The 12,948-nt window shown below is 53.4% G+C and overlaps 2 protein-coding genes across 2 annotated transcripts; both read left to right on the top strand.

Moving 5' to 3' along the window:
* Positions 1 to 527: 527 nt before the first annotated feature.
* Positions 528 to 2,595, top strand: SETTUDRAFT_175928 (uncharacterized protein). The gene is made up of 2 exons (XM_008024826.1): positions 528 to 896; positions 952 to 2,595. Exons 1-2 carry the CDS (start codon positions 557 to 559, stop codon positions 2,478 to 2,480), a joined length of 1,869 nt encoding a protein of 622 aa, XP_008023017.1. The 5' UTR covers positions 528 to 556; the 3' UTR covers positions 2,481 to 2,595.
* A 428-nt stretch (positions 2,596 to 3,023) lies between these two features.
* SETTUDRAFT_127697 (uncharacterized protein) lies at positions 3,024 to 10,310 on the top strand (the record flags this gene model as incomplete). The annotated part of the gene is made up of 3 exons (XM_008024825.1): positions 3,024 to 7,658; positions 7,710 to 7,846; positions 7,904 to 10,310. The coding sequence occupies 3 exons, from the start codon at positions 3,024 to 3,026 to the stop codon at positions 10,161 to 10,163; spliced, it is 7,032 nt and encodes a 2,343-aa protein (XP_008023016.1). The 3' UTR covers positions 10,164 to 10,310.
* Positions 10,311 to 12,948: the final 2,638 nt, after the last annotated feature.

Raw genomic sequence — 12,948 nt, 5'->3', positions numbered from 1 at the left:
TAATCTAGGCTATCATTACCTAGAGCGGAAGCTGGTGGCCGTGGGCCGGTACCAAGGCGGGGTGCGTCAGTCACGTGATCGGCGCGTCATGGGGTCTACGTTCACCGAGGTACAGTAATACAATACCATAAGCTTTTCCTGCCGGCACATATTGACGCACAATCGAACCTTGTCGGCACGGAACTGCTCACCGAAGCATCTGAGAATTATATGCAGGGATTCTGTCAAGACACGTTTTGGTTCCGGTCACGCTCAAACCAATGTTCCTCCAGGGCGCCAGGGCCGTCGTCGTTATTACGTTGATAGTAACGCTTATTAACCTGGCGCCGGCATTCCATCGCAATGGGCCAATCATGACCAGTCTATTTGAAGCGGGTGGCCGGCGCACTTGGCACCACGCTATTAACGCATGTAACTCCTTCCTTCGTGGTTGACACATTTTCAGAACAACTCCCTCTCTCTCTCTTTTCTTTTCCTCCGACCCAACCCAACCATACCAACGCACGCGCCGCCGTCGCACACTCTTGCAGATATCCGATCCCCGTAATTGACAACCATGGAGGCTCTTTTGCGCCAATCCAAGTCCATGTGCCCGTTCCTTCATAAGACGTCTCCCGCCACCCTCCGCTCCCTTTCCACGACCACGGCTGTCGCTGTCCGCCCCGAAGTTTCCCCGAGCGCCGGAAGCATGTCGAACCTCCAAGTCCTCGCTCGTCGCTGCCCCATCATGGGCAAAGCGCTTGCCGTGCAGACTGCTCGCAATGGCAACAATGCGCTGGCTGGCGCTTTTGGCGGTGTACGTGCGTACCACTCTCGTGTGAACCGCGCAAGATTGCACACGACCGCGTCCAAGGAAGCCCAGGCTATCGATATCGAAAACTTGCGCGGCAAGCAGGGTATGGACATGATGCGTAATCAATTGTGTAAATGTCAATCACTAACTCTGGACAGCTCCTGTTCCGTTTCCCCACGCGCCCCTCAAGCCCGTCGCTAGCAAGCCGTCCAACCTCGCTGTTCCCTCTGCGCCCAAAGCCTCCACGTTCGACTACGAGGGCTTTTACCACAATGAACTCGACAAAAAGCACAAGGACAAATCGTACCGATACTTCAACAACATCAACCGTCTGGCCAAGGAATTCCCCCGCGCGCACAAGGAGTCGGCCGAGGACAAGGTGACGGTGTGGTGCTCCAACGACTACCTCGGTATGGGTCGCAACCCTCAGGTGCTCAAGTCTATGCACGAAACCCTCGACACTTACGGAGCAGGCGCTGGAGGTACTAGGAACATCTCTGGCCACAACCAGCACGCTGTGGCGCTCGAGAAGACGATTGCAGATCTCCACTCCAAGGAGGCTGCGCTCGTCTTTTCGTCGTGTTATGTAGCCAACGATGCGACACTGGCGACTCTGGGCAGTAAATTGCCCAACTGTGTCATTCTCTCGGACAGCCTGAACCACGCTTCGATGATCCAGGGCATCCGCCACTCTGGCGCAAAGAAGATGGTGTTTAAGCACAACGATGTCGCAGACCTTGAAGCCAAGCTGCAGTCAATTCCAGCAGAGTACCCCAAGATCATTGCGTTTGAGAGTGTGTACAGCATGTGTGGGTCTATTGGTCCCATTGAAGAAATTTGCGACCTTGCTGAAAAGTACGGCGCAATTACCTTTTTGGACGAAGTCCATGCTGTAGGCATGTACGGACCACACGGCGCTGGCGTGGCGGAGCACCTCGATTTCGAGGCACACAAAGCAGGCCAGCCCAAGGGCACAGTTCAGGATCGTGTGGATATCATCACCGGAACGCTTGGAAAGGCATATGGCTGTGTTGGCGGCTACATTGCCGGCTCTGCCAAGCTGGTTGACACGATTAGGTCGCTTGCGCCAGGCTTCATCTTCACTACATCGCTGCCCCCAGCAACCATGGCCGGCGCAAAGACTGCAATTGAGTACCAAGCCAACTACATGGGTGACAGGCGCCTGCAGCAGCTGCACACTCGTGCCGTCAAGGACGCTTTGAACGAGAAGAACATCCCCGTCATCCCCAACCCCAGCCACATCGTACCGGTGCTCGTTGGCAACGCTGAAATTGCCAGAAAGGCGTCGGACATGCTTCTCGAGGACTGGGGGATCTACGTCCAGGCCATCAACTATCCCACGGTTCCTGTGGGCCAGGAGCGTCTTCGTATCACGCCTACGCCTGGCCATGTGCGCGAGTACCGCGACCACTTGGTCGAGGCTGTTGACGCCGTCTGGACACAGCTTGGCATCAAGCGCACCAGTGAATGGGCAGCCGAGGGCGGCTTCATTGGAGTCGGCGAAGCTGGCAAAGCCGAGGAAACTCCTCTCTGGACCGAGGAGCAGCTTGGCCTGACCGACGTCATCAAGGAGATGAAGGCTGGGCACGGCGTGACTGGTGTGCTAGAGGCCGTGCTTGAGAACGAGCGCAAGGCTACGGCACATGCTGTCGCTACGGCGGCATAGACGCGTGCATGTTTTTGGATTCGCAGGTGACGGTCTGGTCGCTCTTTAACTATTATTTGAGACCTGGATAGATGGGGGAAGCTTGGAAAGTACAGCACAATATATCGTTGTTCGTCAGCCCATAGCCTTGACCATGTCGTGCATGTGCGTATGTGATGATGCGAGTGGTAGTGTTGGCCAATTGTCGCAATGCAAACAATAAGAGTGAAATAGGCAGTGGTGAACGCACGGCCGGTCGCTAGCGCCAGGGTGTGAGCCAGTGACGCTAGCGTAACTCGCGATGTCCTGAGCCTCACCAAGTCCGACACGCTATCATCATCCACCCGCGCCCGCCGCAACGCGACCCTCTCCCTTCTTCTGGCCCTGCCACCCAGCTTTGAATCGCGCTTTTGCCCAGTCTCTACTCGACTGATTGGATGCAAGGCGCGCGCGGGCGCTAATCACTCACTCTCGAGCTAATCCATCAGCAGCCACCGCATGCTCCCCTCATATTTTATCAACCCTCAGTTCGCGCCGGTCTCTCTATCCTGAGAGGGTACCATCATGGCTCCCCCACCTAAGCGAAAGCGACCTGATCGCCCTTATTCACAGGATGACGACCGCACGGGACGACCGTCGCCGCATCGCCCGCAGAACCTTGGACTTGCGCATAACCAGCAACAGACCAACAGCCCGCGCGGTGGAGGCGGCGGCGGTGGTGGCGGAGGAGGCCTAGGCGTAAGCGGAGGAGGCAGACGGCCGAGCAGAAACAATGGACGCGGTGGTTCCAGTGTGCCGCAAAGCCCCAATGTCTCACATGCGTCGCCGCCTGCCATGTCACCTTCGACGAACACCTTCACACCAACAAGGCCGCCTCAAGCGACACCATCCGCCCCTGCACCGCCACCGCCGCCGCCTGCGCAACCTTCGATGCCTTCCACGCCGCGCCAAGTCTCAGAGAGTAACGAGTACCTAACGCCAGACCGGGTCGCTCGTTGGAATGGCGAGGCACGCGACGCCGTGGTGCAAGCGGCTCTGTCTGCTCAGCGCAATGGCGACGTGCTCACGCTTTCTGTCATATTCCACGAGATCATCGAGGCATCCATGGACAACGTCGTGGACGTTGGCGAGTTGGGGTCGGTTGTACGGGACATTGTGTCTGCTCCAACCGACGACGAGGTCGACTCCGTATCCACTTTCCTCGACACTCTGAGTTCCCTTACGCACGATGAGAGCAAGCAGGCGCACGTGCGGCAGATGCTTATTGCGACCGAAATCGACGTGTCACGTATGCGCTCCGAGCTCGAAAACGATCTCCTAAAGTCATTGGGCCTGGTTCGCGATAGTTTTGGCAAAATGGCTGTTCGCAAAGCAACGCATGCATTGTATCGGCAATCCAACTACAATCTCCTCCGCGAAGAGACCGAAGGTTATTCGAAGCTTATGACCGAATACTTCACCACCGTCAACAGCGAACCGCCGAACCAGGAAGTTGTGAGCGAGACATACCAACGCGTCAATGCCTTGATTGGCGCGTTCGACTTGGATATTGGAAGAGTCCTGGATGTAACTTTGGATGTGTTTGCCAATCTCCTAGTCAAACACGGAAGATTCTTTGTCAAATTACTACGGACGAGCGCATGGTGGCCCGAGTTGCGTGGCTTTGACAGCATTGAATGGGAGGAAGCTGAAGTCCCTACGCTTCCACGGTGGGCACAGCCAGGCTCTAAGCTGTGGTATTACTCCGACGAAGAGAAGGAAGAACAGCTTCGACTACGCGAATCCCGAGACCGAAAGTTCTGGCAACGTGTGGGCGAGCTGGGTGACCGAGCCGGTGTCCAAGCATTCTTCGAGCTTGGTGGACGTCGAATCATTGCGAATAATCGGCAGCCGGACCAGACACTGCCCCCTGAAGGTGCGCCGCTCTCGAAGCAACAAGCAGCTCGCAAATGGGCGGACGAATGGATGGAACAGACCAAGACTCTTCCACCTTCAGGAAACGACATTGCAGCACAACTTCTCGGCTTCAAGCTCCGCTTTTACGCCTCCGATGTCCGCGATGCCTCCGACGTACTGCCCGAGAACCTCATGTACTTGATCGCACTCTTGGTCAAGATTGGGTTCATTTCCATTCTTGATCTATATCCACATCTGTATCCATTGGAGGAGGACATGGCTGCGCACAAAGACAGGCTTCTCAAGGCTAAAAAGGAAAAGGAGGATAAAGAACGTGGCGCAGTTGCTAATGCGCTAACTATGGCTGGCGCACTGCCCGACGATACACCTGGACAACCAGTCGTTTCCCGTCTCCGAGATGCCGAAAGCAAGTCAAAGCCGGATACTGGAAGAAATACACCCATCGCCAACCCCGAAGAACCTGCAGAGAAGAAGGATCTACCCGAGCCAACGGACCAGAAGTTCACGCTTCTAAAGAGCTTGCTTTGCATTGGGGCATTACCGGAAGCCTTGTTCATTCTTGGACGTCATCCCTGGTTTCTTGAAGTGTACCCTGAGCTACAGGGTCTGATTTTCCGTTTGGCGCACCATTCTTTGAACAAAATGTATGAAGCATCAAAGCCTACGCCATTCGAAGAGTCTATCATTTCTACGAAAGGTGCTGGTGTCCGTGGCCCTCAGAGGCCCAGCGACTTTGTCCCTCGACGAACTCTCCGATGGGCCAAGCCTGACCAGAAGGATTCCGATGGGGGTGTTGATTACAAGTTTTATTGGGAGGACTGGGTTGACAACGTTCCTGTATGCCAAGAAGTGGACGACGTGATCAAGCTTTGCACCAGCCTTCTCGGCTTGGTTGGAGCCGAGTGTGGCAGGGACACCGTGCTACTAACGAAGATTATACGTATTGGCAAGCGGGATTTAGCAGACGACCCCTCGGAAACGAATCGAAAACGATGGATCAACTTCTCAGCAACCTTCATCGCACCCGCAGTATCCTTCACAGGCAGGAATCCAGGAATAATCAATGAGGTGTGGGACTTGTTCAAACACTTTGATACCGCCACTCGATATATTATCTATCAGCAATGGTTCAACGGAATGCTTAAACCGGCAAGCAAGAAGGCTTTTGAACAGGTTCGAGACGAGACCAAGAAAACTATGAGCCGTATCTCCGCCACCAACACGAAGGAGTACGGCCGCAAGATTGCCAAGATCTCGTATGCTAGCCCTGGATGGGTCTTCAAGACGACGGTCAAGCAGCTGGTCAACTACCCCAACATGATTACCGCTCTCGTAGAGTGTAGTCGATATCTCACCTTACTTGGATACGATGTCTTAACTTGGACTCTGGCTACGTACCTGCTTAGCCCCGATAAAGGCTCGCATCAGGATGATGGTATGCTGTCTGCACCATGGCTCAAGAACATTGCCACCTTTGTTGGCAAAGCCTACGCAAAGTACCATTTGATGGATCCGGTTCCAGTACTGCAACTCACAGCACGTCAGCTCTTGACTGCAGAGGGCGAGCTCTACATGTTGGACGTACTGGAGCAAATGGTCAAGTCTATGGGCGGTATCAGTCTGAGCGGATCGGTCTCCGAATCGATGACACTGGCGCTGTGTGCCGGACCAGTGCTTCGTACCTTTACTCTCCAACATCGCTTGGCAGATTACCGCCATCTGGCTGGCCATTCTGCAAGACGTCTAGTCAGATGTCTGAAAGAGACGGGTCTAGGACCGCAGATTCTGATTGCACTTGCGCAGCACGTCGAGGCTTACGTGCACCGCGATGACCAGCAAAATGTACCCGATAAACCGGTTCTCTTCAACGTCGACAAGCTCCGCTCCAACCTCCTCCAGTATCTTGAGCTCCTCAGAGCATATCTTTCCGTGGACGACTTCGATGCCATCTTCCCTCCTCTGATTGAAATGATTTCTGACTTCAACGTCGAGCCAGACGTCGCCTTTACCATTGCTCGTGCAAGTGTAGCGGCTAAGGCTAATGCATTCCGAGCGGACCAGCGTGCAAAGCTCATTGCCAACACTCAATCAAATGGAGACACTTCTATGAGCGGCGTAGAGGAATCGCCGGTCGTGGGCGGAGCCAAAGTAGATGCGGCGGTCACCGAGGCATCAAAGGTAAATGAAGATGTCGAAATGGCGGAATCTGATCCATCTGCAGATGCTTCGCTCCCGGAAGTACCAAACACAGAAATTGAGCAGCTAGCGAACCAGCTCAAGGAGAAACTGCCCGCCACGTTTGGCAGCCATCCATGCTTGTCGTACTATGTCACTTTCTGGCAACTCTCTTTGCCAGATGTCGATGTCGGTGGCATCGATCAACAGTACAAGGAGACAATTGAATACTTTGAGCGGCAGTTGCCAGCTCCAGTTCCAGAACGCCGTGGCTATAGATCCAACGTCCCCAAGGCTGAGACTGACGAGGCGCGACGGGCAAAGCATGAAATACCAAGGCTCAAGGAAGAACGGCAAACTGTAACAAAAGCCAACGCTGCGATGCAAGATAGCCTTCGGGCCGAGCTTAAGGGATGGTTTGCCAGCATTGCCATGATGGGCCCACAGTGCGATGAGCTGCACAACGCCCTGCTCCAGGACTGTTTCATTCCTCGCAGTCGCATGTCATTAGAAGACGCGCAGTATTGCTCTTCTATGCTCATGTTCATGCATAGTTCGGGCGTGCCTGGATTCCGCATGAGCCGACTACTAGATGTTCTCTTCAATGCCAACAGGCTCACGACTATCATTAGTATGTATACTGAAGCCGAGTCGTTGTCCTTTGGTCGATTCATTGGCGATTTACTGCGCGAACTGCAAATCTGGCACGACAACAAGGACGATGCATACGCCAAAAACGCACTTGGGCCAGAAAAGAACCTCCCAGGCTTCGGGAGGAGCTATGACGCGGAAAGAAACGCCACGTCCTTTTTTACCTACGACCAGTTTTGCATGGTGTTGTTTAAGTGGCACAAATCACTTACTACTGCGTTGAAGACATGTCTTGAAACCGGCCGGTACATGCAAATGCGCAGTGCTATCAACGTTTTGCATGCACTAGGCACCAACTACCCCAAGATTCAAAGTTTGGGCACAGAGTTGAAGCAGACAATCGAGCATTTGAGCAAGGATGAGGAGAGGGGAGATCTCAAGAAATCGTTGGAATCCGTTTTGGGTCCCATCACCAAAGGCGAGAGGTTCTGGCAGGAGGACCATGTATTCCGCAACGTAAGTCCAGCTATGTTGCAGATTATGTAATGGTGAATTGACACAGCATAGGTACCGGCGCCGACACCTGCACCCGGAAGTACGCCCAATGTGGGTGACAAGACTGCTTCGGAGAATGGAAAGGCTCCGCAGTCAAAGGATGCAAAGCTCAACGCAAATGCGCCTACTTTCAAGCCAAATCTCGAAACGTAAGTGAACGATTGCCACCGCTCCCTTCGACAGTAAGACTGATTGCCATCCTGCAGCAACGGATCCCAGCAAACTCCTTTGCGAGAAACAGATGATAACACGGCAAAGCGCAATGTTTCGACTCCCGGAACGCCTGCGTCAAGAGAAAGAGAGCCGGCGAGTCTCACGCCGAGACACTCAGAGGCTAGGCCATCCACTCCCTCTCAACAGGAGCTAGTGATGGGCAGGCCTGCGCCCAAACCGGGCCCACCCATGCACCCATCTTCTGTGCCGCAGAGACCAGACGGCAGAAACGCACCGACACAGCCCGCTGCAGCTGGGAGACCATCACATGCTTTGCCATCCCGGCCGGACTCACAGCCATCAAGAACGCGACAATCGGAACGGCCTGTCATGGAACGGCCGCCTGAAGCCGTACATGGTCGCTATGATAGCAGAGGCCCTCCACCAAACGACTATGGTCGATTAGACCGCCCTGGAGACATTCCACGCCACCGTGAGACATCTCCTGGTCGACGGGGGCGAATGCCCGATGGCAGAACTCCTGAAAGAATACTCCCTGTGGCTGAGCACAGAGAGTGGTCTGGTAGAGAGCGCGACTATGACGATCGGACCTTGCGAGCACCACCGCGAGATACGCGAGCGCCACCAGTACGACCGCCGCCCACCTGGGATACACGCGACGCCAGGGACCCGAGAGATCAACGTGAGCGTCCTGATCCTCGCATGCACCCGGGAACTCCCACGATGGAATCTCGACGGATGCCTTCGTCTTCGTCGTTAGCCAACGAATATCGCCGAGACGCTCCACCGATTAGTGGCCCGTATGGTGCAGAGCAGAATGACAGGTCTCAACGGCCACCCCAGCCGCCAATTCCAACCAAGGAAGAGCCTACAGTTAACCCTGCACGCGCTGCCCTAATCAATCAAGTCGAGCATGGCAGACATGAACCGCCAAGATCGGACCGCGATGGTCGTCGCGACAGAGATGCGCGTCTGAACTCTCCTCGCCATGGTGACGATAGGCGTGGAGAGGATCGTCGCATGGAAGAACGCTTGCCTAATTACCATGGACGAAACGATGTGCCACGTGAACATCGAGATGACCGTTCTCTAGGCCTGCCCCCGGGCAATCGAGACCGACGAGACGAACTCTCATCAGGTGCACCCACAGGGCCGCGCGGTGGACGTAATGATCCTAGTGCATCATCTCGCGCATCCCGGGACATGTTCCAACCTACTTCTGGCCCGCGGTCCTCTGGGCACCAGATCCAAGATCCCAACTATGGGAGATTGAACCAACCCTCCGATCCAGGACCACCATCAGGTCCTCGCAGTGATCGACCATCTTCTCAGCCGCAACCTTCTACACCTACTGCTACACCTACTGGACCGGCAGCGTCACTGCCCGCAGGGGTACACCCCAGCAGGCTTGTAAACATTGAAGGCAGACCATCAAACGGCCCACCCCTCCAAACCAACATGCCAAACGCTCCAAGTGGTCCGCGGGGCTCTAACAGAGCACCCCAAGGTACAGTACCGTCGTCTCCAAATGGCTGGGGTCCTCCGACGGGTCCTGCAGCAGGAGATCGTGGGGCAAGGAACGCAGGTAACCCGTTAAGAGCTATCAACAATGTCTTGACGGGGAACACGCCTGCTGAACGATCAGGCGATCGGAACATCCCGCCTGCTAACCCACCTGTGCGTGGTCGCGGCGCCAATCGTGCCAATGGGCCCATGGAGACATCCGGTGACACGATGAGCCCTATGCCACCGCCGCATCATGGCTCGACACCCAGCCGTGTTGAAGGCCAACATCCTAGAGGTGGTCGAAGTGATGAAAGCCAAAGCAGGGGTGAAGGTATCCCACCGGAAGAAGTCCGCTCAGAATCCCGCAGTCACAAGGACAGCAGGCGTAGCGATCGGTCGGGAGGAGAGCGGTCAGCAGATCGACCCGACCGTCGCACTGAGGAGCGAAGCAGCCGTAATGGACCTTCTGAGCGCGTAGAAGGCGAGCGCGGTTCGGAGCGTGAGCGTGGAGGACGAGAAAAGCGCAGTGGAGACCGAGAAAGTAGCCGGCGAGAGCGCAGCGAACGAGAAGGCGGCGAGTCGAGGTCTGGACGAGAAGCCCGGGAGAGTAGTAGGCGCGAGCGCGGCTCCCGCGATGACGGCCGAGCTTCAGCAAGGGACGACCGCGATAGGAGGAGCCGAGGAGGAACGGGAAGTACTAGCGGAACGGGAGGAGGAGACGACGGCCGTAAGAGAGTCCGTGATCCTCAGGACCAAGCTCACGGCGATGCAAAGAGGAGACGGTAGACTCATTACCATCACCATTATCTTCATCGTCATTGTCATCGTCGTCGTCATTCATTATCATCACTTTGGGCGTCATCATCATCATCATCGAAAAAAACGGGGATTTGTTTGTGTTCTGTTTTTTTTTGGGTTTTCACAGCAAGGCGCACAAAAGAGGGGTCATAATGGAGAACTTGTTCCTCTTCAGCAGCAGCAGCAGCAGCAGCAAGCATCAGCAAGCAAACAGCATGCAGTTAATGGGTCGCCGTATTCGAAGAAATCTCTTCTCTCTCTCTCTCTCTCTCTCTCTCTCTTTTGGTTTCTCTCTCTTCTATGTCTTGCTTCGCTTTGCTTTGCTCCCTTCCTTGCCTTTGTCCCTCTTGATTTTCATCTACATCTTGTTAGGGACGCTAATGTATTATCTTGATCCATACATGTTAGTTTCTGGTTTAAAAGAAGAGTAGGAGGGAGGAAGAAGAGAGTGCAAAAATAAAAGAATAAGGCGTGAGGCAGAAATGGTTGGTACTTAATGTACTGGTTCAAGTTCAGATTTTGCATTTACATGGCGTTTTTGTTTTTGGGAATTATACTGGTAGTTTGTAGTTCTTTGAGCTATCGGGGGGGGTTGCGGGAGAAGGAAGTTGCAAAGAGAGAAAGAGAGATGTGTGTGTACGTATGTGTACGTATGTGTAGTACTATACCCTGAGGAATGAAATAAGGAATCTAGGCAGTTGATTGAGATCTTATTGTTATCTTTTCTTCTTCCTTGCTCTTGTTTTCCCTTCTCAAGAGCAGGAGAAAGAGAGAGAATAAAGTCCTAAAGAGGGGTGAACTGTATACAAGATCTTAGTGAGCGGTATTGCTGGTAGTTACTTTGTCGCTTGTGGTCATAATGAAAGAAAAGGGCATGAGGTGAATGGAATGTATGGAGCATTGAGTAATGTACGCTATTGGATGAGGTATTGAAGGGGTCTTATCTAAGTAAGGAGAAGTTTTGGGTGGGTGAAGGAGATTTTTGAGGGACTGGACCACATGGAGTAGTCTTGTATCTGCTTGAGTAGGGGTTGATTTAGGCACGCGGACAACGAAGCCCACGGCTTATAGTGGTAGTGAACTGCCTAGCTTGCCTCTTTACAGAAAGGCGTGAAATAGTAATCTACAGTTGTTCAAGCCCATCATCCTATAGCTCATGCAGCCCCTGCATCATGTGTGATGTCTTGACACCTTTTCAGCCATCTACATACTATTCTGCTGCGATTGGAGGAATAGAAAATTTCCGTAGGTGACTATGGCGGCTTACATACACGTAGCAGCGCTCAACTAAAAACACAGTGGCTGAAAGCAGCCCGTGGCTAGTGTCGGGGCCCCACAATCTAGGCCTTGATAACTGTAACAGCTCGGCATATTGACGGCCTCTACCCAGGTGTGGGCTGAGCATTTCTGGTTCCAAGATGCGGTCATCATACAAAGTGTTCGATCGTGTATGTTCGATCTGGGGGACTCCGAGGTATTGCCATACGCTGACTGTAGTTTTGTAAATAGCCACAGCAGCAGCCACATACAGGTCTTTACAAGCCACCAAACATGTAAGACTACCGTGACTCGTAGTCGGTATCGTGATTGTTCTTCGGACATGCCGAGTACGATCAGCGGTCAACGGAGCCGGAGTCGTAGAAGCCGAGAAGCTAACCCACGGCGGTACTCTGAACATTGTAAGCCGTATCGCATTCTGCACTCGCATAAGCGCTAAGGCAATAGAGTTCTAACTAACCACGAGCCACAAACTTAGCTCTCAGCAACGCTGCGTAGAGTCCGCATCTAGAACAAAGCTATGCTCAAGCGAGCCAAGCGCTTCCTATTAGCCTCAAACCTTCTTGCTACCTCTCTCCTATCAGCAACCCAAAATGCCATGCGGTTTACGGTGCATGAACTTTTTCGCCAAACAAGAAAGTGGCATAGGGCTGACTGGTGGGAACGGTACAGCGGTGTGAAATGTGGAGATCGGCCCTGTTACCACTCGTTTTCGTGTGTTTGTAGACAGACTGGTGGTGAGAGCGCGACCGTGCCAGCAGCTCGAGCCACTGCCAGTTATCATCGCCCCAAGAGCAATTTATGGAGCTGTGATCTTCTGATGCAGCCATAATTAGATACTTCGTTTAGAGCCTCTGGGTTATTTCAGGAACATCTGGATTTTACCAGATACCTTCTACAGTCAGCCTGGTTGTGTGCATAGTACTTGGCGCGGAGTCAACATTGTCTACTGCAGCATCTTAGTCTCGCAGTCCAGGCACCGAGTACCGGTAAGCTCGTACTCAGTAAAGGTCCTTTTGCCTATGCGATATTTCACTACTTGATAACACGTAACACTACCTCGACGTTTGTTTTTTGTTTTGTTTTGTTACAGATTTCAACGTGCCCACGTAGTGAATTCGATGATCTGGTATAATGCATGATAGAAGATAACAATATGATACTACGTCCTGTAATTTACATATGCTAAGTAGGCAGTGATTTACACTACGGTATGCTTGTGCGGAGAGTTTTGCGAGACATTTCTTCTACTGTTGTAACAGACTTGTAAACAACCTTGTGAGGACAACGCAGGGGCTCAATATGGCTCACAAGATACGAGCTCGGCTATACTAGTGGACGGGTGCTTACTGACAGCTAACTGTATACGGTGCAGCTAGACTTTATCAAACGAACTACTGTAGGTGGTCAGTGCGTGCAACTGTTCAGCGGATGCAACTGTAAGGGGCTCGACCCCGGAGGGTAGTCTTAAGCTCGGGAGCACGATCGGACAGGC

The sequence above is a fragment of the Exserohilum turcica genome, assembly GCF_000359705.1.
Source record: "Exserohilum turcica Et28A unplaced genomic scaffold SETTUscaffold_13, whole genome shotgun sequence".
Lineage (NCBI taxonomy): Eukaryota > Fungi > Ascomycota > Dothideomycetes > Pleosporales > Pleosporaceae > Exserohilum > Exserohilum turcicum.
Note: the sequence above shows the minus strand (reverse complement) of the source record. Positions and strands in the feature narration are given on the sequence as shown.